This window comes from Meriones unguiculatus, chromosome 5, assembly GCF_030254825.1.
Source record: "Meriones unguiculatus strain TT.TT164.6M chromosome 5, Bangor_MerUng_6.1, whole genome shotgun sequence".
NCBI lineage: Eukaryota > Metazoa > Chordata > Mammalia > Rodentia > Muridae > Meriones > Meriones unguiculatus.
Window position 1 is genome coordinate 83,625,432 of NC_083353.1, and position 26,783 is coordinate 83,652,214.

At 52.6% G+C, this 26,783-nt stretch overlaps 1 protein-coding gene across 5 annotated transcripts in view; it reads right to left on the reverse strand.

Annotated features, from left to right (window-relative positions):
* Grip2 (glutamate receptor interacting protein 2) overlaps nt 1–26,783 on the reverse strand; it is a 77,693-nt gene that overhangs the window by 4,502 nt on the left and 46,408 nt on the right. For 3 of the 5 annotated variants that reach the window (XM_060383753.1, XM_021638251.2, XM_021638252.2), the window contains exons 2-22: nt 21,010–21,090; nt 20,636–20,771; nt 19,806–19,951; nt 19,064–19,150; nt 18,327–18,402; nt 17,243–17,388; nt 16,375–16,522; nt 16,118–16,287; nt 15,380–15,502; nt 14,929–15,072; nt 12,964–13,150; nt 12,414–12,559; nt 11,704–11,784; nt 11,427–11,493; nt 11,189–11,334; nt 9,816–9,960; nt 7,687–7,826; nt 6,994–7,176; nt 6,109–6,280; nt 4,953–5,058; nt 64–207 (exon numbers count right to left, since the gene is read on the reverse strand). In XM_060383753.1, coding sequence (XP_060239736.1) covers nt 64–207; nt 4,953–5,058; nt 6,109–6,280; nt 6,994–7,176; nt 7,687–7,826; nt 9,816–9,960; nt 11,189–11,334; nt 11,427–11,493; nt 11,704–11,784; nt 12,414–12,559; nt 12,964–13,150; nt 14,929–15,072; nt 15,380–15,502; nt 16,118–16,287; nt 16,375–16,522; nt 17,243–17,388; nt 18,327–18,402; nt 19,064–19,150; nt 19,806–19,951; nt 20,636–20,771; nt 21,010–21,090 — 2,774 coding nt within the window. Of the gene's footprint in view, nt 1–63; nt 208–4,952; nt 5,340–6,108; nt 6,281–6,993; nt 7,177–7,686; nt 7,827–9,815; nt 9,961–11,188; nt 11,335–11,426; nt 11,494–11,703; nt 11,785–12,413; nt 12,560–12,963; nt 13,151–14,928; nt 15,073–15,379; nt 15,503–16,117; nt 16,288–16,374; nt 16,523–17,242; nt 17,389–18,326; nt 18,403–19,063; nt 19,151–19,805; nt 19,952–20,635; nt 20,772–21,009; nt 21,091–26,783 lie in introns of those variants that run through there. The other 2 variants (XR_009591884.1, XM_060383755.1) reach the window with 2 other exon arrangements.

The following is a 26,783-nucleotide window of genomic DNA, read 5'->3' on the forward strand; positions in this document are numbered from 1 at the left end:
TGGTACCAGGCCCCCAGTGCCCATGCTCTGTGCCTGCTTGCAGCCCCCAGCCCCAGTGCCCACCCTGTGCATCTCCAGGGGCGTTGGCAACAGCAGCTCCTGCAGGTCTTCGGGGGATGTTCGGACCTCCCGGCTCCGGCGCCAGGGCCGAGAGCCAGGCCTGCTATGCACAGCCATGTTCTGTACAGTGCCTGTCATGATGGAAGCCTGTGGGGGACACGGTTGCCACTCAGACATCATATACTTACTTCATCCAGCTCTGTCAGGCAGGCGCTCAGTCACAGGCTGAACACAGAGGATGAGGGATGAGGTCCCTGTCTTCAGGGTTGTTGACCAATCACAGGATCAGAACAAGAGCCTCTGGGGGTCATGACAGACTAACGTCTGCTCTGTGCCAGGCTCAGTTCTCAGCAATTAGAAGTCTAATTTATCTCGTGCTCTGTAGTACCAAGCCATTTTCTCTGTTTTTACAGATAAATAGGTTTAGTGAGAGAATATGAACTCAGAATCTGACTCCACAGTTGGTGTTCTGTGCCTCAGCTTGTATCAGCAAGGCTCATGGGAACTGAGAGTCTAGGACAGAGGGAGGAGTCAGCAATGCCTCCAGAGCTGACATGTCAAAGAACAGGAAGGGGAGACAAGAGTGCCCCTGGCAGAGGGGACCCGGCAAAAGCCTGGATGGTAAGGGTCTTACTGCACCTGGCAGCTCACAATAAGTATGTGACTTTTGATCTCACGGTGACAATAGGGTGACTCTGAAGCAAGTAATTGGTGAGCAGGAACAGATGTGCATATTTAGGTGTGAATGGTGACCGGGAAGGACATGGTGGGAGCATGGAGTTGCCAAGCAAAAGTCAAAAGAAAAGGGTCATCTGCACAAGGATGAAGATAAGAAAGGCTGTGGGGATGGGAAGCGGCAGCGGGCAGAGTCAGAAGTGCCCAGCGTGTGTGTGTGTGTGTGTGTGTGTGTGTGTGTGTGTGTGTGTGTGAGCTGGAAACATCACATTCAGAAAGAGACATCCACAGACCACAGAGGCGTCAACGTAGGGGGACGATCCTTTCCCACTGTGATTGTCAACTAACTCCCCAGGCCCACAGATATCTCCGTAGCCTAGAAACGTCTGTCTTCATGGTATCTGAGTCTCCACTTCAGCATATCATTCTGTCTGGCACTGGTAACCTTCAAGGGCAAGGGAGGCTGAGAATGCCGGCCAGGCTGTCAGGAAGGAAAGGAGGATGGAGACAGGACTGTAATGGGAAAACCTTGGTGGCGTGGATGTAGGTGTCTTTCCAGATCTCTTTCAGCTCGTCCTCACCTCCTGGAGGGCCCGGGTCCACCAGTACAGCCCAGAGACTTGAGATCTTGGGATATGAGTCCTTAGAGAGTAGAGAGCTTACGTGGTAGCTCAGTGGGGAAAGCGCTTGCTAAGCATAAGAACCTGAGTCAAGGTCCCAAGAAGGCATGGAAGAGTGCATCAATAGTCCTAGGGCTGTACAGAGGATAGGGCTGAATGCTCACTGCCCAAATAGTCTAGCCAAAGTGGTAAGTCCCAGGTTCAGTAAGAGATGCTATCTCAAAATAGAAGAGTTGGAGAAAAAAAAAAGTAAAAGGAAGGGCTGGAGAGATGCCTCCGTGGTTAAGAGTACTGGCTGCTCTTGCAGAAGACCTGGATTCAGCTCCCGGCACCCACAGAGCACTCACAACCTATGTAACTCCAGTTACAGAGGTTCTGATGCCCTTCTCCAGCCTCTGCGGGAGCTGCACACATGTAGGACACACATATGTGCAGGCAAAACACTCAGACACATAAAATAAAAATAAGTAAATCTTTAAGGAAAAACAACAACAGCAAGGTGGTGAGCAATTGATGAAGATGAAGAAGACTCCTAACATTGAACTCTGGTAATGTAAGCAAGGCTTTGTGACATGCCCCCCACCTCCACCATCTCTGTCTGTCTCTGTTTGTCTCTCTGTCTCTGCCTATGCCTCTCTCTTTTTCTCTTGCACATACATCCTAGCTCTTGTACCTTTAGAAATCCAGGTAATACATAGGATAAGCTGGTGGAGGTAATTTACATCTCCATCCAACCACAGAGAGAGTTAGCTAGATGAACTTAAAACATTTTTTAAAATTAAGGATGAAAAATTTGAAGACAGGTATGAGTAGAAAAGGAACCATTTACTTATGGAATTCAGAGACCCGAGGAAGATAATGGGTCTGAAATGTATGTTAGCAGCTGAGTACAACTCAGAGAGAGAGAAAAAAAAATGCTGACTGAAAGCAAGAAGTTAGTGTGTCTGGGTGGGAACCAAAAAAAAAAAAAATGTGTAAATGTGTGCTTGCTAGCACGTGGGTGCAGAAGGGACCAGCCATGACTGGGCATGAGGTGAATCACTTATGTTGCCTTCACCTGTGCATGAATGTGAAGCTAAATCTGCCTTCCTCAGTGTTGCAGAAACAGTTGCTGAGAAAGTAATGTTCCAAACCTTTGGAACTAGTGAAGTTCAAAGACTTGAGATATCAGAGACAGTCTAGTGCCACAGAGCACAGAGTCCTTGGACAACCGCAGCTAAAGCAGTTACAACAATGAAGTTTAAAAGCCCATTTGACCATGGATCCGACAACAGATAGGTGAACCTGAGCCATGACAGTAGATGCAACAAACAGGTGAACCCACACTGTGTCTATAGACACAGCAGAGAAGCAGACCCAAACCATGACTGTAGACACATACCCTGGGAGCTGGAACTAATAGAAAATGCAAGAGAAACTTTAAGTTTGATTAAACCATAAAGACAAGTAAGAAGCCAAAAAGGAAATGATGTTAAGAAAGAAAATCCCAAGACATGAAAAACAGAGACGATAGGGAAATCAGAGCTATAAAAATTAAAGCACAATTTCTAGAAAAAGGGTTAGATATTGGAATAAATAAAGCCAAGAGGAGGCTTAGTGCAGTGAAGATAGATTAAAGAAGGCAGTATTAGCAGTTAAAACCCCTGTACTGGCTACTTTTATGTCAACGGGATGAGGGAAGATGGAGCCTGGGTTGAGAAAAGTGTCTCCACCAGATTGGCCTGTGGGCAAGCCTGCAGAATATTTCCTTGTTTGGTGATTGATGTGAGAGGACCCAGCTCACTGTGAAAGGTGCTGCCCCTGGGTCCTGGGCTGTGAAAGAAAGCAAACTAAAGCAAGCCGTGAGGAGCAAGCCAGTAGGCAGAGTTCCTCCACAGTCTCTGCATCAGTTCCCGCCTCCAGGTTCCTGTCCTGAGTTCCTGCCCTGACTTCCCTGGATGACGTACTCTGATGTGGAAGAGTGAGATGGAAGAAATTCTTTCCTCCCCAACCTGCTACTGGTCGTGGTGGTTGTCACAGCAATAGGAACCCTGACTAACATAACCCCAAACTTTCATTTTTGTAGATGTCAGGGGCTTAAGGCTTAAGTCAATGTGACAGTGGAAAACATTAAAATACTAGATACTGAGTAGGCAACAAGGGTACCACAAACAAAACTGGTGGAGTCACAGTCAAATCAAGGCTCACAGGTCAACTTATAGCTTTGAAAATGTATTACGTGAAGAAAGAAGGGTGGAGATTAAATAGCCAAGATACTAGGACATGTATCTTTGCTTATACGTAAAAAATGCCTAAGAAAATGAGTATCAAAATGGGCAAGGCAGAAAACAAATGGAAAAGATCAAAAAAACCAAAACAGGAGGTTTTTGTTTGTTTTTGTTTTTTTAACCTGGTCAGTCATTAGCAAGGCTGATGAAATGGGGAGTGGCCCCAATCAACAACGTTAGAATAAAATGGCGGGGGCGGGGCAGGGCGGGGAAGCACAGATGAAGCAGAGCTTTCAATTGCTCCCGAAACTGAACTCGGAATGGGTTTGTCAGATCCGACTGTCTGTTATGTGACCGGTGGTGACCTCACCCAAAGCTGGCCCCCATCGCCCCTCATCTGCCATGCCATCTGTGCACATGGCGCACATCCACAAAGACAGCAGGATGGCCTCAGGGCACGCCCGTGCACACACTCAGACATCCTGAGCACACTGCACGAGGGTGCACGCCCCTCACACCTGCCTGTGTGTAAAGACCCCTTTGCGCCCAGGTGGGAGCACACACACTGTAACAGTTAATACGGATTGTTAACCTGCCAGGATTCAGAACGAGGTAAACCTGTGGACATGCCCGTTAAGGTGCGTTAAGTGAGGTGGGTAGAGCCACTCTGAACGCGGGTGGCGCCCACCCATGGGCTGGAGTTCCGGACGGAGGAAAATCGAAAGCAGACGCAAGCATGGCACCCAGGTCTCTGCTCCGTCACTGCAGGCACAGCGAGCAGCGCTCCCAAGCCCTTGCCTGCTCTGCTTTCCTGGTCATGACAGACTGCATCCCAGAATTGTGGGCCAAAATGAGTTCTTTGCCCCCCCTTCCTGTTTCTCATGTGTGCATGTGTGCTGTACGTATGTGAGGATGCATATTTGCATGTGTGTGTGGTGCACAGACATGGGTGTCTGAGTGCACGCGGAGGTCTAAGGTTGATGTCCAGGACTGCCCCGATGGTTCTTTTATCTTAGTGGTTGAGGCAGGGTGTCCCAATCAAACCTAGAGCTCATCCGTCATGGCGAGGCTTGCTAACTAGCTTGGTCTGGGGCTGCCCTGACTTCTCCTCCCAGAGGCTGGAATTAGTGGGTCGGCTGTCATGCCCACTCTGCACTGTCATGGGTTTCTAGGGCTCTGGATAAGTGCTCTCTCCACGGAGTCATCTCCAGCCCCAAACTTTCCTTTTGAAGTGGATTTGTCAGGTATGTTGTCACGGCGATAAGAGAGACAGGTACCGCGCATCCTCGGGTGACATAGGAACAAGCCCCCATTGATGCGTAGCCTTCCCCAACCCTCCAGTGTGGACAGACATGGTGCTCCCACAGGTCCCTTGGCAAGATGTCGGTACCTCCAGCTCCCTTAGAAGTTCCGACTGACCACAGGACTCCAGGTCTTCAAGGGCCTCTCCAAACACTCTCCAGAAGCCCTCCTCTCGGGCGGGGCCGGGAGCTGGGCTGCAACAGGAACCACAGCGTCAACTCCTGCCGGGCGGGAGGGTAGGCGGGCTGGGCCTGAGGAGTCTTCATTGCCCAGGGCCCAGTGCTGAGCTCCAAGGGCCATGGGGCGGGCAGGCAGGCAGGCGGGTGTCCTCGGTGACAGTGCTGGGGCCCCAGGGCAGTGGTTGGTGACACAGAATGGGGGAGTGGGGAGATGCAGTTAAGGGCAACCAAGACTGTTGGTGGCCAGTTAGAACAGGGGCAGATGAGGCGCGGTGGAGAGCGGTGACACAGGACGCCTGGGAAGAAAGACAGACGGACAGACAGAAGACAGAGACAGACAGAAAGATCCATTGGATAGCCCAGAAGGCAGTCCCTGGCCCCACCCAGACACATAGCACCACGGGACAGTGACAGGACAGAGCCAGAACCAGCCAGGACACAGATGGATGGAGAAGATGGGATATTTGTTCTGGGGAGGAGTGGACAGTACCCATCCTACCATCCCACACTGTGTAGCCTATCAAGAAATCTAGCATCAAGCTTTTGGGACATACCCGGGCAGCTCTCAGACCCCCAGGCATCCGCCACACTGATTTACAAAGACTTCACTTCTTTGCTTTCAAGGAGGACAGTGCAGCCCAGAGTAGAGGTGAACCCCGACAGAGGAGGCATGGCTGTTTCTTAATGGAACCCACTCTGTGGGAGCTGGCTGCTATGGGCCCAGTTATAGACATGCAACACGCACAGCCCGGGGCTGGTGGCTGTGAAGTGAGAGTCACAATCATTCAATCTATCTGAGGAGGGGTCTGGGTTCAAATTCTGAGTCTGGCGTTGTATTTCTGAAAACAGCTAGTCACAGACCTGGGGAGGACCAAGCCAGGCCGCTGCCTCACTAGGACATGTCTGCTTCTATCTTCCTACAGGGTGTCCTTTCTAGCTAAGCCCAGCCCAGATCTTTTCCTCAGGCCAGGGATGATCTTCTGTCCCCCTAGCTCCCCAGTCCTGGTGTTGCTACTTTCTGGCTCCCTCCCCCCGACCCCCACCACAAGTGCTCCCACCACAGACCTCATCGGTGGCTCCCATTCCCCCTCCTCTTCCTCTGGAAAGCTCTCGTCAGCAGGGCCCGGTGTGTAGCTCGTCCTCCTGGGATCAAGGGGTGGGGAGCTACTCTTCAATCTGCTGGGACGCCACTCCTGGGGAGTGACACTCCGGACCGCCCCCTGCGGAGTGTAGGAGCCTGGCAGGCAGAGAGAGAGAGAGAGAGAGAGAGAGAGAGAGAAAGATGTGGACCTTCTCTCTATCCTTGCCTTGCCTTCCCCCATTCCCAATGATCAGATGCCAGTGGGCAGGCTTGTGCTTTTCTCAGGCCAACCAAAGTAACCTCGGAGAGACCCGCAGTCCCTGCCACCCTAGCAAGCCCTTGGACCATCCATCCATCGGTCCAGCAGTTAGCACTGAGGTTCCAGGACCACGGTCAGTTCCACAGGTGGTCTGCTCAAGGGCCTCCTTGAAAGGAAGTTTCTGATTGGACCACACTCACAGCTCTACCTGCTGAGTACTGACTATGAGCTGGGAGTTGCTGCCTGCAGCTTGGGATGGGGACACTCCGGGAAAGCCAAAGGCCCTAACTTCAACCATCTTCAACTGGGTGCAGTGAACATGAATTGATACCTATTGTGTGCTAGACGTGGGGATAAGGAGGGAGAGAGAGAGAGAGAGAGAGAGAGAGAGAGAGAGAGAGAGCAGAAATAAAAGCGGCTCTGTCCCCAGCTCATGCGAGGAAAGGCAGGACTGCGGGTCCCTCTGAGGGGCAGGTGAAGGGCAGAGTTAGTCAGGATGCCCTCAGGAGCCTTCTCTGAAGGAAAAGGTTGACAGGAAAAGAAGGTGCCAGGAAGAGCAGGCAGCAGGATCATCTTCACAAGAGCTTGTCCAAGGCCCCTGCTGCATTACCTGGGCCCCCAAAGCCACCTTCTGTGGCAGAGCTACTGCCCCAGGACTCCACAGCACTGTCCACACTGGGTACCGCAGGGGAGAAACGCGTTGTCACCAAGCCTCCCTTGAGGGCCTCCGGGGGATCCTCGTCTACATCACTGGCCTCACTGAGGCTGCCTGACTGACGAGGGAAAAGGGGCCCTGGGGAGAGAAGAAGTATCACCTATGACTTCAGAGACACAGATGTTCTGTGAGCCTCAGTTTCCTCACTTCTGGGAACTCCCAGGCACGTGACAACCTGCCTGCTGCCATGTGGGTGGGGCATACTAGTAAGTAAGTAAACCCTTCACAAAGATGGGAAAACTGAGGCTTGAAGGGCTGAACATACAGTGAAGGTCATACAGTGAACAACAATGGATCCCAGATTAAAACAGGACCCCAAGATTTGGGAAAGCTATAGCACACATAGAACACAAGACACAGGAACATGCAGGAACCTGAAGAGACACAAATCGACGAGGAGGAGCATGGTTTGAACTCAGAATGTACCCCATACTGCACTGTGCCACCAAGGCACAGCACTCCTCTCTAAGCCTCCTCATCAGCTGATCCAGGGACCCCACCCCATCTCCAGACTGGTGGCACACAGCCTGACCCAGGACTGCCCTTCCTCTGTAGGCCAGGAAGTCCCCAGGAAAGGGCAAGGCTCACGGTCCAGTTGCTTCTTGATCTTCAGCGTGACAGTCTCCCCTGCCACCTGAAGAAGGTGGATGGCCTCGCTCAGGGGCCGGCCCTTGAGGCTCACGCTGTTGATGGCCAGGATGCGGTCCCCCACATGGATGGCACCAGTCCTGAGGAGTGAACACAGCACAAATGAGGCCTAGATGCTCGGGGCCTCAGAGGGTGTGGATCCTGTCTTTAAATACCCCTCAGAAGGCCCCAGGCACAGGCCTGGCTGGCCCCAGTTGTGTAGAAGGAGTAAGCAAAGTCAGGCATAGTGGTACACCCTGGTACTCTTAGTGTTCCAGAAACAGGGGTGGCTGTGGGAATAGAGTCCTGAGGCCCCACTTCAGAGAGGTTGGAGGAGAGGGAATGAGGGAGAAAGGAAAGAGAGAGGAGAGTGAGAGATCCAAGCCATTTTCAGAATTTCTGCTGGACAATTCTCTCCCAGATTCTAGGCTTTACACTTTTGTTGATTCAGCCTAGGGTCATCCTCTTCCTCCTGTTTTGTTCTGAGATAGGTCTTGCTATGTAGCACAGGCTGGCCTGGAGTTCTCTAAGGGAATTGATGTCGAAGCCTCTCAAAAAAAAAAAAAAACAAAAACAAACAAACAAACAAACAAAAGAACTGAAAATCGGTGCCTAACATGGTGGCTCATGCCTTTAATCCCAGAATTCTGGAGGCAGAGGTAGGCAGATCTCTAGAAGTTCAAGATCATCCTTGTCTACATAGTGAGTGTCAAGCCAGTCACTCATAAGCATATTTCCTGGAACTCCACAGGGATGTGCATGCACACACAAATGAATGTAACTTTAACAATTTTTTTTTAAAAAAAGAAAAATCATAGGAAAATATATAAATAAACTGAGCAAACTAAGCCAGACTCAAAAAAAGACAACTCACAAATTTTCTCTCATATGTGGGAATCTAGATTAAAAATTACATATGTGGAGAGGTTATAAGGATAATAAGTCAGCGATGACAGGGACCAGAGCATAAGGGAGCATAGGGAGCAGGGAGACAGAAAAATAGAGGGTAATGCGGGGATTCTTGAGACCCGAATGGGAGAGGAGCTCTTTAAAAGAAAAAGGGCATAAGGAAGAGGGGGAGGGAGGGGGGAGGGATAGGGGATGGCATTGAGTGGCTGGCAGGAGTAAGAACACTCCTGTGTGATGACGGCATACACGTATGAAAATGCTATGATGAATCCGTTACTTTGTTTGCTAACTTTTTAAAAACATGCCAACTGATTACATGTTGAAATACATATATACTTAAGATTAATTTCCTTACGCTTCACTTTTTGGATGTGGCTACTAGAAAGCTGGTTTGGAATGCAAGTCTGATTGTACTGCAGTTGCTCTGGGCTGTGCTGCCTTGCCAAGAAAGCTGTGAACCACCCACCGTTCCAGCCCTCTGGAGTCGGCATAGTCCGCTGGGCACCTGCAGTCTCTCTAGCTTCCAGCAGAGGGCGCTCCAGGAGCAGCCCAGCCTGAGTGAGACGCGCTGGATGCTCAAGGCCCTAGGTAGCTCATTCTCAGGACACCGTCACCCTTCCTGGTGCCCCTGAGTCGTTCCTTGCACAACTGAGACAGGAAGCTGGAACTCAACCACCTGGGGCCCACTTAACCTCCATCCACCCTACCCAGGGGCAGGCGAGACACCTTCCTCCCAGTACTCCTTCCCTGGCAGAGCCCCAGAGACACTTTGAGTAGCTGGCAGCCCAGCAGCATTAGGGCCTCAGGATAAGCCTCATGTGGGGCTCTAGCAAGGGGTCACTAACTGATATTCAGACACACTGAGGCCTCATAGGGCTGACTATTAAGGCAACACACTCTAGGAGGCAGCTGAAGATGAGCCCAGGCTTGCCCTGGCTGGACTCTTTAACTGTGGTCCCCTCTGCCCTCATTTCCTCTGTCCTGGATGCTGGGCTGGACCAAAATTTATGTTAAGGATGGGAATTGTGTCCTCAGAGAGGAAGTGGTTGTCCTTGAGCTGTTCAGTGCTGGAATAGAAGTAAAAATCTAGATTGGCTGTTCCCAAAGCCCACTTTCTGCTCCTGGGGGGGGGGGAGGGTGTCCCTAGGCCTTCCCTGTATCCCCACAGAGTCCTGCTTTACCTTTCAGCCAGGCCACGCTTGGTGAGGCCAGAGATAATGATAGGGTCAAAGGGTTCCTCTGTGCCGGAGATGGTGATGCCCAGGGGTCCGCCATAGCGCTTCAGCTCCACCGTGTAGCTGACGGCGCCAGAGCTCTCCTGCTCATCTACAAGTGGAAGGACAGCCTAAGGGTAAGGCTCAGCAGGAGGCATGGCTGGAGCCCACCCCTCCCCAGGCTCAGCATCCTTCAACAACCCCTCACACACCTGCTCAGCCTTCAGGGATACAACCTGGGGACCTGGAGGCCACCTCAGGCTCTCAGCCTGCTGCCCAGATGCCATGATGGGAAGGAAAACAAAAACAAAAGCAAAAACTACAGGAGCATGGAAAATGAGATTTGAAACAGACTTCATATGCCACCCACAGCAACTCAGCAAAGAGAGATGAAAGAAGGGAGGGAAGGATAAGGATGAAAGGAGGGAGGAAGAAAGAGAGGAAGGGAAGGAAGGAAGAAAGGAAAAAAGAAAGGAGGGAGGGAAAGAAGAATAAAGGGAGGGAAAGAGGGAGAAAGGAAGGAAAGAAGAAAGGGGGAAGGGCAAAAAGAAGAAAGAGAAGGGAAGGAGGAAGAAATGAAAGAAGGGCCGGAGAGATGGATCAGGAGTTAAGAGCACTCGCTGCTCTTCCAGTTCCAGTATTCACATGTCTGCTCACAACCACCTGTAACTCCAGTTTACTCTCTTCTGGTCTCCCTGGGCACCAGGCATGCACAAGATGCGCTGACATACATACATGCAGACAAAACACCCATACATTGTTGTCTGTTGGTTTCCTTGTGTAACTCCTGCCCCCTCCAGGTCTTTCTATCTACCCTTTCTTCCATAAGATTTCCTGCACTATGCCCAAAGTTTGGCTATGAGTGCAGCATCATACATATAAAAACAAAGTAAACAAAAATATTTTTTTTTTTTAAAAAGCAGGAAAGGAAAAAGGACAGGAGATGAGGGGTGGGGAGAATGAAAATGAAACAGGCCACCAGTGGCTTCTTCTCAAGGGTGAGAGCCCCAAACTGCCTCCCTCACTACGGCATTCAAGCTTCATTTACCGTATTCCTCACCACTCCTTTCTGCCTCTTTCCTCTTTATCTCCCCGGCTTACCAGTTCAGGCTTGCTTCTGTTGTGTCAGGGCCAAGCCTGCAGCCCACAAGAGCAGTACCCACTAGCCGCTCAGACATCAGCCCTGCACATCAAACCTGCCAACATCTCACACTCTGGGAACCTCACAGTGGCTCCTGAGGGTCCTCGGAGCAGGGGGACGTGGGAAGCAGGGATCTCACACATGTCCTTCCAGTCTCCCCCAGGAGCTGGCCATCAGGCATGGTCTCCTAGGCATGTACCTGAGTTGTCCTCATCTTTCCGGATCTTCAGCTTGACCAGGTCCTCACACTGGCGCAGGATCTGCACAGCATCCTCCATGGGACAGTTGTCCAAGCGGATATTGTCAATGGCCAGCAGCTTGTCGCCTGGCTCAAGGGTGCCAGTCCTGCATGAGTGGAGTGGGGATGGGAGGAGCCTGGGGCAGATGGGCACTACCCTACCCTGCACGGTCACACCCCTGCCCGTGTGGTACCCCACCTGTGTGCCACGCTGCCCTTCTTGATGTCAGAGATGATCAGGGGTTCCCCTCGCTTTCTGCTGGCCGCTGTGGGGCAGGGGAGACAGGCTGTGAATTTAATCTTAAAGGGCAGCTGCTTAAGGTGGGGTCGGGAGAGGACACTGCTGACTTCTGGTCCCGTTACTTCCTGTCTGGGGGACTTCGAGCGAGCAAAGAAGCTCACCTCTATGTGGCTTAGTTTCCCTTCTAGAAAATGGGGCTGTACCCCCATCATGGAGTTGGGTGACGAGGACTCACAGCTGATGGTGATGCCCAGCTCCACACCACGCCGCTTGGGTAACTTCACATGGAACGTCCCACTGCTTGGGATGACAGACTCTGTGAACCAACAGCCACGGGTGATGCGAGACTCCCAAAAATGCTCAGAGATCCGCTTCTCCCACCCACTCTGGCTTCCCATGGGTTGGGAGGGAAGAAGCCTCAGAGAGCGACCATTCCAACCCCACCCTGCTGCTTCTGCCTGGTGGAGGAGGGAGGCTGAGGCCCAGAGGGCCCACGTATTGGCTCCAAATGGCTGAGTGCTATCTCCAGAACAGAGGCAGGGCGGAGGCCAGAGCTGGGGACTGCTGGCCAGTGTGGGGCCTACGGCAAAACCTGGCCCACTTGGATCAGACACTTCACAACCTATCTCTAATTCATACCACACTCCTGTCTCCCACTGTTTGGCAAATGGGGAAACAGAGGGTGGAGGGAGGCCCTCATACTATGTGTCCCGTCCACACAGTGTGGACCACCCAAGACCAGAGCCCTGACTTAAGCTGTCTGGAGTTTTTTAGCCCCACTTTATGTCCCCACTGCATGCAATCCACTCTGAGTCCTCCCAACTCCCCTGTGGCACCGCCTCCTCCCTACGGGGGCCTAGGCGTGCACTGTGCATGGTCACAGGGAGCACAGAGCAGAGAAGGGCAGCACCCCAGAGTGCGTGCGTGGCTGGGTGGCTTCCTCACCTGCCACGTCAAACTCGATCTCCAGAACGACTTTGCGGGCCAGCGCAGCGTCCCGCAGCAGCTGGTTGGCTTCCTCCATAGTCCCATCCTCGGTGGCCATGCCATTGATGGCTAGGACACGATCCCCAACCTGCAGCAGACCACACCTAACCCCCAGAGCCCGGTAGAGAGAAGAAGCCGGTGACTAGAACCCCAGGTGCAGGGTAAGGTCGGGACCTACTCTCAGCTCCTGGTTTCTGTGACTCGTCCCTGCCCCCAGCTAAGGGTTTGACCTTGCTGGGCCTCTGTCTTTCCACTGTGGTGGTACTGCGGTCCTTACTAAACACACAGAGTCCTCTGACGACAGACACACAGGATTTACGTAGTGTGTGACTCTGAGCTTCAGCTCCCTCAGCTGTAAGATGGGTGATGAGCCACTAGTGCTGGTGACGGGGCCAATATGCTGATTAAGTCGTGTATATTCGTGAAGCTGGGGCCCATAGTTGTGGCTCGGTTTCCCCTCTGGACTAGAGCTCCTGAAATGGCAGGCCCACAGGAGCAGTAGGCTCACCTCTCAGCGGGGCTGTCCGGTTCAATGAAGCGCACCAAGGGTGGGGAGGACAGGGTCTCGGTGGCAAAGATGCCTCCCTGGAGCTGGAGGCCGAAGCCGCTGAGGGGGTCTCCACAGAGCACAACTTCTGTCGTCTCAGTATGAACAATCTGCCCGCCGGGCCCCACCGTGCTGGAGGCCAGTGACACTGTGGGACAGGAAGGTTTCATGGTCAGGTGAACCCTGGCGAGGCTCCAGGGTGCCCACCGAAAATCCTCATGAGATCCGGGAACCAGGGGGCAGGTGAACGGCAGTTTCAGGACCACCTAGGTTGAGCCTGGGTTTCCTTGTCTGTACAGGGACATTATGGTGTCCACCGTGCATGGGCAGTGGCTAAGAGAGATAGCGTTGGGAACCATGATTTGGTAAGACAAGGGGTTCTGGGTGTCTGTATTATTTTATATTACAGAGCCCCCTTATCCATAGGGCATGTGTTTTCAGACCCCAGGCGATGCCTGAAACCACAGACAGTACAGAAGTCTACAGATACCCTAAACATGCACCCTGTGATTAGGTTTTACCTGCATACAAGCTTCAGGAAGAGAGATTAACTACAGCTAATGGTAAAATATAATTATTATACCAGTATGTTCTCATAAAATTATCAGGATCACCATTGTAGCACCTTTTGTTTAGTTTTGAAACGGTCTCACGTAGCCCAGACTGCCTTGATCTTTCTGTGTGTCTGAGCACGACCTTGAACTTCTGACCTTCCTTGAATGCTGGGATTACAGGCACTACCAATTTGCTCATTTATTCAGTGCTGCGGATAAAACTCAGGACTCCATACATGTTAGGAAAGCAATCTACTGTCCGAGCTACACCCCCAGCCCCATGACTATTGCTTTTGGGGCATTATTCAGTAAAATACTGATCACCTGAGCAGTGGACACCAACCAGTCTGACCAACAGAGATGATAGAGAGTGACTGGAAAGCATGCTACCCACATCCCAGAAAGGACGAAGTGGGGTAGATATAAGTCTTTCCCTGTGCTTCTCAAAACAGTGTACAATTAAACCATATAGCCTACTTCCAGATTTGTCTATTAATATTTTCAGATTGTAGATGACTGTGGGTAACTAAAACTTGGAGAGTAAAACTGGATTGGGGTAGTTCTGTATCTTGTGGTCTGTATTTTACATTCCTCTTCTGCTTTGGCAATAGCTTTATTTTTTAAGATTTATTTTATTGTTTTTAATTATGTGCATGTGTATATGTCTGTGTGCGGGTGCGTGTATTTGAGTGCAGGTGTCTGCAGAGGCCAGAAGAGGGCGTAAGCTCTCCCTGAAGCAGAGTTACAGGTGATTGTTCAGGTGCTGGGAAATGAACTTGGTTCCTTTGCAAGAGCAGTAAATGCTCTTTACAGCTGAATCATCTCTCCAGCTCCTGGTAACAGCTTTATTTAATATCAGTCCCCACACAATAGTGGTTACCCATTCAGTGTATAATTTGATGGCTTAAAGCATTGTCATCCCCTCCCAAAGGAACCCCTAGCTGGGCCTGTGGTGCATGGCTGAAATCCCAGCACTAGGGAGGTTAAGGCAGGAAGACTTAGTTCTAGGCTAGACTGGGCCACATAATGTCTCAAAACCAAAAAAAGAATAAAGGAATCGCTGTCTCCTCACCCATTGCCCCAGAACTTGCATTTTGCCACAGGCAATTTATGCTCAGCCTATTTCTGTCCCTGTGGGTTTCCCTGGACACATCACAGAAATGATCTTAAGTGGCCCTTGGTGACAAGCAGCAGACACTGAACACAGTGGCTTCAGAGACTCCTTCCTGTCACAGCCGCAGCACATCCAGGTGGCCAGGCTGAGCCTTGTTTGGTTAAGCCCCATCTCTCACTCAGGGTGGCACACTCCCCGAGACTCACCCCTGCCCCCACCCTCAGCCACACTGGTGCCCCACTGGTGCCTCCTGCTTACAAGAGCTCCTGTGTTCTTTCCTTCGCTGCCTCCTCCGCCCCGCTGTTGTCCTGGGGCTCATGGGTCCTCGGGGCAGGGTGCTGGCGTTGGCACAGGGAAAGGCGGGGTTCATGGTTGGTGAGGAGAAGGGAGTCGAGGACAAGGCTGGGGAGACCAGAGCACAGCCTTGTGAGCCCCAGCAGGCCCTCCCTAGTCACTTGCCCAGGGGCGAGGGGGGAGAACCACACAGCCCCGTGGACACAGACGGGCATGCCTTCTCCCCTTCACCAAGGTCCCCTTCTGTGTGACCTCAGACAGGTCTCTCTCCCCATCTAAGCCTCACTGATGGGATTTCCAAAGACCTCTAGGGACAGGATGAGTGACAGAACAAAGCCCTCTGCTCCATTATCGGTTTCTACACTGACACTGCCCACCAGGAACGACAGCATTGCTGCAGCAACAGGTACATTACATCGGCTCTGGTCCTGGCCTCCAGGTGCCCACGTGGGTGGCCTGCAGTGGCTTGGCCGTGGACTGTGGCAAGAGGGGGCGCAGGGGTCCCAGCGGTGCAGCTGCTCGCTCCTCTGTACTCTCACTGTGGCAGTGGGGGGAGGAAAGCTGCGTGGGTGTCTGGGACCGTTCAGGCTGAACTAGTCCCCGCAAGCCAATGGTGAGATCCAAAATCTCTGCACTGCCCAAGCCAGCAAGGCACAGAACAGCGTGCTCACGTGCATTGCTACCCACCATGCGCCAAGCACTGTGCCCAGGCCCCAGCTGCAGCGACATGAGGGAAGGCCAGGCCATGGGCCCTCAGGGCGCTGGCTCTGGACCAGTGCTGCCCAACAGAAGTTCCTCTGAAAAGACTGCAGGGGCACAGAAGGCACTTTAAACTTCTGTAGCAGCACGGAACCCCAGGGGCACCAGCGATTGGCCACCCCCATTCCCTGCTCTGGCTCCACTGTCAGTTATGTAAAATGCAGAGTGGCTCCCTCCTAGGGTTGTAGAGAGGCTCAGAAAGAGTCCCTCAGGCTTCCAGCAGGGCCAAGCCTTTAGCAGAGTCTAAGCTAATGAGCCCCAGCATCCAACAGCCTCTGCAGCCTCAGTTTCCATACCAAGTGTGGCTGGCAGTTAGCTTGCTGGCTTCAGACAGCCCTCTCCTACCTGCTTCATCCTGGAAACCTGGTGTCCTGAGACCTGCTAGGGTACCTACCTGCCTCTGGGGGCTTCAGGGGTCGACAACCCTGGGGTGCAGGCAAGATCTCCAGCCGCACTTTCTCAGTCACGCTGGCCAGGAGTTTGGTGGCCTCGACCAGGGAGCAGTGCTCTGTGCTGGTGCCATCGATGGCCAGGATGTGGTCTCCAGCATGCAGGGCGCCACTCCTGTAAGACAGGGGCCCGGAGAGTCTGGTCCAGTGGACAGAGCTGCAGGTTGCCTCTGCCCTGCATAATACCGCTGCTTCGCCTCACCTGTCCACCACACTGGCTGGCTTGATACGGTCAATGGTGATAACCGGCTTGTTCCGGTGGGAGCCAGTGGTGAGAGAGATCCCCAGGGCAGATCCTGGGGTCTTGACTATTTCTACCACCAATGGGCCTGAAGCATTGACCACGGTGTCTGGAATAATGAGGAGGGAAAAGAAAAAGAATCGTGGAAAGTAAACGTGCCGTGCTTGCTGTAAACCTGCTGCCTGGACTAGCTCTTACTGCTGAGAAAGGGGATGGCATAGAACGGAAGAGGTGCATACAGTCACCAGCAAATCAGGCCAGGCCTCCATCCTACTTCAGAAACACCCCTTACTGCACCCCAAGCTTCCTGGCCTCACATCAGCTCTCCCTGAGACAGCTGGCCACTTCCTGTAGTCCCCCTGGCTTCTTTCTTCACCCCTTCTGTCCTGGCTCCTTCCCACTCAGCTGCAGCCAGGCTGGCCCCTCCCTCTCGGGCCAAATGCTGTTGTCAAGGGGCCTTTGCACTTAAAGTTCATCCTGCCTAGAGCTTCCTCAAAGATTCACTCTCATTTCATGGCCTAGTTAGAGTCTATGCCCCAGTCTACACACACACACACACACACACACACACACACACACACACACACATTCAGCTGCTTCCCCTCTCTCTTCGTTCTTTTTCCCTGCCATTTAACATTTACCTAGCATGCTACTTAACCATCCCCTCCCCAAAAGACCAGACACTTCACCTGTATTGTCCCTACCAGATCCCCAGTGAAATCAGGAGATGCATGATATTGTCAAGAGGCCTAAGCTCACATAGCCTTTGCAGTACCGAGGATCTGGGGCCTCTTCCTGCCCCAGCCCTTACCCTCAGACCCCAATGTACCTGGGGTGGCTACGTCGTACTCCACCTGGAAAAGAGCCTCATGGCTGCACTGCTGCAGGGTGGCTATTGCCGTAGCATGGCTGGCCCCATGCAGGGGGATCCCATCTATGCTGAGCAGCCTGTCACCCACCTTTAAGGAGCCCTCCCTGCAGAAGAGATGAAAGCCCAATCAGCTGAAGGGTACAGGAATGCGACACGCAGTATGTGGAGGGAAGCCTGAGTGATTGGGGAGGGGGGGTGAACAGATAGAGAGGCAAGTAAAATGGACCAGCCCAGCTCTGATGCCCTCTACCCACAGCATGTCTGAGCTGGGCGTGTTCTTCAAGGCCACTCTCTCACCCCCTGCACCATGACCCAAATAGGGTGTCTGCCTGGCTGGGGACACACAGCATCAGGGAAAGGGCTGTCTGTGGGTACCATGTTGCTCACTGTAGAGTCCCCTCCCATGGTCCCCTCCCCGATTTTCCAGTAGTGACTGGCATAATGACAGATGAGTTTGAGAAAGAACTCAGCAGGCCTCCAGTTTGGGCCCAGCCCCTGCCCTGGAATGTCACCCCTGACAGGTGCCAAAGCTATTCCAGGAGGTTCTATGAATAGCAACTCATGCAGGGCCCCAGACCAAGGGGACAAATTTAGATCTGAAACAAGCCTGCTCCAGGCTTCTCTTAAAATGGTCAGGAGTCTCCTGCTCAGAGATCAAGGGTGAGAGGTCAGGGGACGGGGTAGGGCCTAGGCATTTTTTCCTCCCATGCCCTGTCCTCCCAGCCTTGCTAGGCTGAGCCAGGCACTGCTGGGGCATGAGAGGTTTTCACAGACAGTCCCAGCTCTGTGATGGCTAGTCACAGAGCCCAGAGTGCTCCACTCTGAGTCAGGAGGGTGCTGGAAGATGCAAGCTGGGGTCTCTCCTAGCCACCTCCACCAGTTCCCTGAGTGACACTGGGCAGGATGTCCCCTCCTGGCCTCAGTCTCCCTTCTGGAAAATTATGTGAAAATGAAGGGCTTCAGGGGACCACCCACTGTCCACAAGGTTTCCATGTGTCAAATGGCTAGGGGAGGTAGATGCTTCTGTCTCAGGCGGACTCACCTGTCTGCTGGGCCACCAGGTCGCACGTAAGTCAGAACCAAAGGGCGGGATTTGTGCAGGTCCTCGTGGGCACCTCCTGGACAGAATTCAACAGGAAGCAGCAAAAATCACTTACCCACTGTTCCCCTGGTAAGCAAAAGCCTTGACACCGGCCCAGGTGGCCTCCCTCTCCACAGGTGGGATGAAGGCTAGGAAACACAACTCAAATCCTTTCTCTGTCACATCGCATGGCTCTCCTGTAATCTCATCTTCTCTTCCTTTTGCCCTGGTTAACTAGGTAACTTCAGACTTTGTTATGAATCTGCCACAGCTTTCCCATTCCTCTCTGTTATTGTTCTCCCACCAGCCATGCATACTTCATTGCTTCTTGAAACTGTCCATTTAATGTTTGATTCAGTGGTCCTGGGATCTTTAAAATGCTAAGCAAGAGCTGGTGAGATATGGCTCAGCAGGTAAAGGTCCTAGCTGCCAGGCCTCATGACCTGAGTTTCATACACAGAACCCATACAGTGAAATGAGAGATGTTACTCCTACAAGTTGTCCTCTGACCCTTACACATGTCACATTGCATCAACGCATGCATGTGCGTGCATGAACACAAAGCTAAATAAACAGATAAAGTCCTAAACAAAATGTATGTCACATGCACTAATGTGACACAGTGACACGGAACATACACGGATCCTCGATGACCTCATTCTCGTCATCCCAACTCCAAGGAGAGCTGTTACACTGACCTCTGAGGACAAAGCCGAAGCTATTGCCTTCCTTGTAGAGGGAGACATCCACCGTCTTGGAAATGATCCTCGGGTTGTTTTCTGGAGCTATGGAGAAATTGAGGCCTCCTTTGAGTCTCTCTGCCACATCTCCGTGCTGGTAGATGTGCCGAAGGTTCTCCAGGAGAACCAAGTGGCCAGCCACAAAGTCACCTCTCTCTGCTTCACAGACTGACCTCTTTCTACTCTACAGGCAGAGAAGGTGGGGTGCTGGGAGGCCCCCATCTCTACCCATACCTAGTCTATCACAGACAGGGCAGAAGACCTGATACGCTCATGAGGACCACAGCAGAGCCCAGGATACAGTGAGGCTGGGGGTTAGGCCAGGCTCGCTTCTAGTCACTCCAGGTAAGATGCTAGACTAACTTTGAAAACTCAGAGCTGGGAGAAATCCCAGGCCACTGTGCTCAGTGCGGGGCAGTGGAGTTGGGAGCCATGGGGCAGGGAACAGGGTATTCAGCCCTTGTCCCCAGACCTTCCTTTCTAACCAAGTATGTGAAATGACAGGTTACGAACAGGGTCCCACCACCATCTGGTGACAACATACTGTACCCATGCTCCAGCATGTGTGTGGCCAGCCTCCAGACATCACCCACCCTGCCTAGGATATCCCCAACCCCTCCCCCGGCCCAGGGCAGGGAGGTAGCTGTGTCACCCCTATGCTTGAGGCAGTGGACAGAGTTCCCCGTCCAAGGGCACCCACCAGGCGGGGGCAGCTCATACTCCACCTCCAGCACCACGCGCTCGCCCACATTCTTCAGCAGGGTGATGATCTCGTCATGTCGGAGCCGGGTCAGATGGATCCCGTTCACTGAGCGGATGTAGTCGCCCACATTCAGTAGATCACTCCTGAAGCATGAAAGCCAGAGCCCGCCTTGAACCAATGCTGGCCTCTGGGGACCAACATTCACACTACCCTCCCCCAGAAACCTGAGGGAGCTGAGGCTCAGAGCGGTCCTTCCCTTGTCCATGGCAAGGGCATGGGATAGCGTCCGTCTAACCAAGCCTGGGTATGACAACCAGAACGTCCCTTCCTGTCCCATTGTGCTGGCCTGGTGATAGCATCGTGGTGACATCACTGACCACCCCGCACAGCCCGAAGAACAGCCAACGTGTCCCACCCATTGCTCTTCTCTCATTCTCTCTCCACAACCCTCTGAATCCCTTCTGATGGGTTCATCTGGACACTAGGGCCAACTTCCAACCTTCATTGTCTAAGGGGACATCCAGGACAGCGTGTCCAGAGCACTACCTTAGTTGGAAGCCCTGGAGGGCTTCCTGGAAGCAGTGACTTCTTCGTTGCATGTGGAGAGATGAATGGGAGTCTGCCAGGAGGGTGCCTTGGGGGCAGAGGGGATGGCATGGAAGGGTACCTGGTCTTGCCTGGGTGGGATGCTGTAGCCACAGGGGAAGAGAAGGAAAGAGGCTGGGTCTTGAATCGGCCTCTGACGGAGGCTTCCCCGTGGCAGACATCAAGCCCCCTCACTTGTTCATGCTCTCCCAATGCCCTGTCTATTGGCCCACACCTCTCACCTGGCAGCCAGGCCCCCAGGTCTCAGGTTGGAGACTCTGGGCTTCCCGTCCTTGTCAGTCCCTCCCGAGATAGTCAGGCCCAAAGTGCTGCCCTCACGCTTGATCAGCTCCACCATGGTGATGCCCCGGAACTCCTCTGTGGGCAGACAGGAGGATGAGCAGGTAGTGCCCACTCTGGGACCAAGTGGGGGGGTTAAGCTGGGAAGGTTGGCACTCAGTCACTTTATATGGGGTGACATCACCCTCCACCAGGGAGGACCAGACCAGTGAGTGCCCACACTGAGGGCACAGGGCCAGTTAGTGGCAGTGCCCACACTTCATGAGTCATTAGAAATCTCAGGGTAGAGCTCAGGGCAAAATATGACCCACCGTACCAGGAATGCTCTGACGGCGGCACGCCAGGGCCCCGTCGGCCCCAGCCGCGTCCTTCCCCGCTTTTGAGTAAGGCCCATCGTCTGTGGGAGAAAGGGAGAGTTTGGGATGAGAAACTGGCCCAGCCCCCACTTTCATCTTCATTCCACGTGGGGAGCTCGTCCACTTCATGCCAGGCCACTGGTTATACCTGGTATCCTGCAAAGAGTTCAGCGTCACACAGCTGGGGAGTTACCATCTAACTTAGAACCCAGGCCAGTTGGCCCTGTCCCAGGGTCAAGAGGCACACCTGATGGGGCAGGCATTTACCCTAGTTTCTGTGAGCAGACGTGGCCGGTGTGAGTGTGTGTGTGTGTGTGTGTGTGTGTGTGTGTGTGTGTGTGTGTGTGTTACTGGATGGAAAAATCTCTCCCATTGCATCATCAAGCATTGATTCCCAGCCTCTCCGTCTCTCAAAACTGAGGCCTGCCACTCTTTTCCCAGATCCTCACCAACCTCTCTCTCATTTCCTGCCTTATCTTTCTGGAGCGTGTCTCATCGGTACAGATACTTGTCTTTGCGGGATTTGTAAAGAGTTCCTAGAGCACAGCGTGGTGTCACGTGTTGCAACCCCAGAACTCCAGGGGCAGAGACAGGTGAGGAGTTGCTTAAGGTCTTCCTCAACTATATAGGGACTTCAAGGCCAGCCTACCCTCTGAGGCCCTCATCAAAGCACAACAAAGCAACAACCCCTCCCTCCCACTCCAGCTATCTCAAATGTAAAGAGAATACAGTCAGGCCCCTGTTTCCACACCTGCAGACTCAACTATGAAAACAAATGTTCAGAAAACAATCGCTCCTATACCGAACATGCCCAGGTTTTCAGTTTTTGGTTTTTGTTTATTTTCTCTTTCATGAATCCCTAGGCAACACAGGACAGCAGCTCTGACAAACTCGGACACTGCGCTAGGCATTTTAAGAAATCTGGAGATGAGGTAGCTAAGTTGTTCCTCAGCATTCACCAGGAATGGGGGTCCCAGAGCCCACTGGCTAATACAGTATGTAGTGAGGAGGAGCTTCGGTATGTTCCGTACAGACACATTTTCCCCGATATTTTTGATGTGTGGTTGGTCGGTCCACAGTGGCAGCACAGGCAAGCTGACAGTCCTTGGGATGCACAGGGGTGACACACACACACACACACACACACACACACACACACACACGACACCGTTTTAGGAGCTCGATCTAAGCTTTGGGGCTTTTGATATTTCCAGGCCACGGAAGCATTTCCCCTACAACACCTGGGGACAGCCGTGGTGCAGCAGAGCCCGCTTAACCCAAAAAGTCTAATGGCTCGGTGGTCCGCACGCTCCTGGGAGAGCTGTGTCTTGCCCTGTCTGCAAACTGATGTGGTCCCCCATTCCCAGGCTCACCCACATCTGTGTTTTAGAACAGTCTAAAGTTGCACGGTATCCGGGTCACCTGCTCTGTGGTCAAGCCCCTGCCCCTCCTTTCCTGCAGGTCCCTTGCTTCACACAATTTCTTCTCTGGACTTTCCTGTTCTCACAGCTGCACCTTCATTTGATGCTCACTGTGACCCAGGGAGGGAGACAGGGAGGTAAGACCTTCATGTCCGCTTGACAGATAAGAAAGCCGAGACTCGGAGTGGCCGCTCCAAGCCTTTGTGCCCCCATTCCCACCCCCCTCTCTTGACCAGGCTGTCCATCATGCTCCTCCAAGCGGCCTCATTTTTCTCAGCACCTGGCTGACAATCATTAAGCTGGCAGGCTCCCTGTGCTGAGGAGGAGGCAGCCTTCCCAGCTACCAGGTGCACCTGCAGCTTCCCACCCCTTCCTCAGACCTCACTTGATACTGCATGTGCCCCCATCTGCCTCTTAAGGAAGTCCAGCTCAGAGCAGAAAGGACCACCTTTCTAAGTGGATGGTGCCTGTCAGCCGACAGCTGTGGGGTGGTATCTTCTTCTCTCTTAAGTCTTGGGGTCAGACTGAAGCCACAGTCCCTTTGCGGGTGGAAAAGCCCACATGCCTCATCCCAGCTTGGTCTTTCTGTACCAGGGGTCAGCCACACAAATCAACCTGGGTCAAGACAGTTTGGTCTGCAGTCAGGGCTCAGTGAGTTTATCAACCTCAGCCCTACCGACATTTTTTGGAAAGGGGCCTCTTTATTGTAGGAAGGTTCACATCATCCCCTGGTCCCCACTTCCAGTCATCAATAGATCCTGAAATAGCCAAAAATTATTCCAGGGATTTCCTGAGAAAGCAGGAGAGGCAGTGACCTCAGCCTCCGCTGAGAACCACTGTTTTGTGACCAGGGCCATGTTCAGACTAGTAGGGGAAAGGCTTGGCCAGGGTCAGGGCCACAGCTCATGGAAATGTTCATCATTTTTAGTTTAACCCATAAGAAGCTGTCTGGGCTCACTCTACTCAGTGACCAGACTTCCTCTGCTGGCCAAAAAGGCTGGTAAATTACCAATCAAACAGCAGTTGGAGTGAGCAGCATTCAGGGATCCTGGAGTGGGGTCCCCAGCAGTTGTGTGTTCACCCTCCTTCCCAGACCCACGCTCCCAGCCATTGCTGATTCCAGCAACACACCATTTAGTCTAATGCCTCCTGTTACTGCTCCCTCGTCCATCCTTCGTTATCTCCAACAAGACGCTTCTAAGCTAATACAATTAGAAAGGCTGCGTTCCATCAGCGATGTGTGCAGATGTCTCTAGTATTTCACCAGGACAATTCTGAAGTTGAAATGTGTCTCATCCCAGGCAAATCAGATCCTGTCACCTAGGCTCCCTCCCCCTTGGGCTGACCTTGGGAGGTGAGAGATATGTGTCTGGAGGGAAGAGTATGGGGGTCTGTGTTTGAAGGAAGCTGAGGACAAGTTTATTCAGGCCAGAGCTGTGACTCCCATGGAAAACACAGCCCTGAATAGCTGCGGGTTGAAGGCGCATATTTGAACCCTGAAGATAAAATAGAAGGAACAGAGAACTGAGGGTCAGGCATCCCCAAACGCTGCTCTCAGCAGCCAGGCTTGGGCAAGCGAGCTGCTGAAGGAAAGGGCCCTGTTCCTCGACGATCCCTATAGTGTCCTTCCAACTCATCTTTAAAGATGACTGTCCCCCTTTTCTTCATCCCAATATCCAGATCCTGTCCACTGCTGAACTTGACCGTGGTAATTTCCATGAGGCAGCTAAGTTGTGCGGATCGCTGAGTGGCCCCAGCTTTCTCCTTTATGCATGTGCACGTACACACAGAGAGGCGGGTAACAGGGAGCAGAGGCCTGAGCAAGGACAGGCATTTCAGGCTGAGCACAGAGGCCCCCACTGGAGGTCGGAAGGTCATACCGGCTGGGCTAAGAGGCTTTTGTATCTAACACCCACTCCCTGCCCCCCCCCGTCATATCATAGTCAGAGTAGTAACCCATAGCAAGTGGGTGATACCTACTGATGCCTTTTCAGAGGGGACACCAGTGACCCCACAAGGACAACCTTGTGCTGAGAGAGACTGAGGCAGCATTCAAACTAAGAATCAAAGCAGGATCAGAACTGCCAACTGGCTGCATGCCCCAAGCCTCTCTACTCTCTGTGAAGTGGGGGTGACTCCCTCACTGACAGCAGTGAGAAATTAGGGGACCACTTTATTTATAGATGCCTACATGTGGTTTGGCTCCCCGCATCCCCCCTTAGGGAACATGTTCACATTTTCCTGTCCTCTTATATTTCTTTTTTTTGGGGGGGAGTTGTTCTCAGACCTAGTAATTACATGCTTAGAGATGAAGGCTTTTCAAAAAACATCTTTCCCACCAATTTCAGCTGGAAACGTGCATAAAAAACAGGGATATTTTTATCTGCATTTTTCTAGTCTCCTCCTTCCAGCAATGGCCAATTATGAGTGCTACTTCAGTCAGTCGGTGCTGTAGAAATTGCTTCAGAGAGAAATTCACTTCCGGGGCCCCTGAGGAGTCAGGGCACAGGCCTGGACACCTGGTCCTGGCTGCTACAACTAGGTGGGTGGGTGGGGGATGTGGGGGGGGGGTCTTTTTTCTCAGGCATATCTTGCTGATCCGCCTTCCATCTCTCTTCCTCTGCAGCCCCAGGGAGCTACTGAGCTCTGACAAAGGGAGAAGGAAGTTTGCCTCTTGCCAGCCTGTTGTGCCAGGGTGCCGCCTAAGCAGAGTGCCAGGAAAGGGGCATGGGGGCTAAGGGGTACTGTAAACTCAGCTCAGGCCTGGCATTTACATCAGAGGCACTTGAGCAAGCTGGAGATGAAGACCCTTTAGTGAGACCCTTGTGTTCCCATGACAGCCCGATCAAGGTCCCCACTCCCAGCCCTTTGGATCTCACTTTCCAAATGGTTCATGGAGATTCAGTGATAATTTCTGGAGAGTGGCTGCTTGGTACCACAACCCTCTCCAACTTTATTCGACTGTCCAGGCTATGGAAGGCATTTGTTGGTATGCAGAAGGAAGGATGAATCTTGGAGTCATTCCAGCTTGGCATGCTGATACACAGAGGGAGAAACTGAGGCACAGAGAGGTTAAGTATTGCCTCATGGCAAAAGATGGGATGTGAGCTTTGCCCCAGGCATGGTTCCAAGAACTTCAAAGTCATTACCACTCTGTCCTCACAAGAAGCCTGAGTCTGAAGCACCACTGTCACTATCATGTGCTAGATGGAGAAACTGAGGCACAGAGAAGTTAAGGGAACCACAATGAGGACACTCAACCCCTGGGTGTATTCAAGCCCAGGCCACATGGCTTCTCAGGGCATCTAGTCTAGCCCTCTATGTCTCCTCCCTCTGGACATAACACCTCAGCCCCTGGACCTCTCTGTTCAAAGAGACATTCTTCCACAGTGACACCCCTGTCACCCCTCCAGGGCTGGATCAGCATAAGGCTGAGCTGTGGATGTGGGCATTGGTCTCCATAGACAACCGGTCTCCAGGAAGCCAGCTTTCCATAGACAGAGGCATGGAGCAATAGATAAGACAGCCACGGCACATTTCCATTGGCCTGAGATGAGTAGCCACACATCAAACAGGAAGCCTCACCATGCAGTGCCAAGGTGGCCAGAGAGAACAAGGATTGGCAACCCTCCTGGACTTATCCTTGTTCCAGTCCACTGCAAGCATCCACACAAGGTACGGGAAGAAGGAACTGCAGCAGCCTAGGTAGGGCATGGCTCCTTGGAGCCACGACTAGCGTCACTCTTCCCTCTGCCCGGGAAGACTACCCAGACATTCACAAACTCCTTCTCTCACCTCTTACAGTAATCTGATGAAATGCCACCCCCAACACCTTCTGAAGTCCCTAGCACACTCTTCTCATTTTTCCCCCCTTCAGCACTCAGTATTATCAGGAAGACCTCACTGAGCCTTGAGTAGGAGGCTTCCTAGCATTCTGTAAATACCTAGCTTTTGAACTCAATCCGAATCTGTAGATAAGGAGAATGGCCCTCAATGAAGCATAGTTAGTGGCCAGCCAGGAATAGGAAGGGGCTGAGCCTGGGCGGAGCCCACCCTTCCCTGGCTCCAGGCACCTGGCTGACCCCCAAGTGGGTAGCTTCCCCCATGGCCACAGCCCAGGCCTAGAAATGGCTCCAGTGAAGCCCCTGGGGAGGAGAGTGCCAACAGGGATCCCTCATTGTGCATACACTCTGCCTCAATTGTCCTGAGTCTGCAATACTGAGTGGCCAGTTATTCACTAAAGCTTGACAGTCCCTGATGACAAAGACATCTTTGTGGTTAGTAGTCAGAAGACATGCCCATCCTTTGGGCCG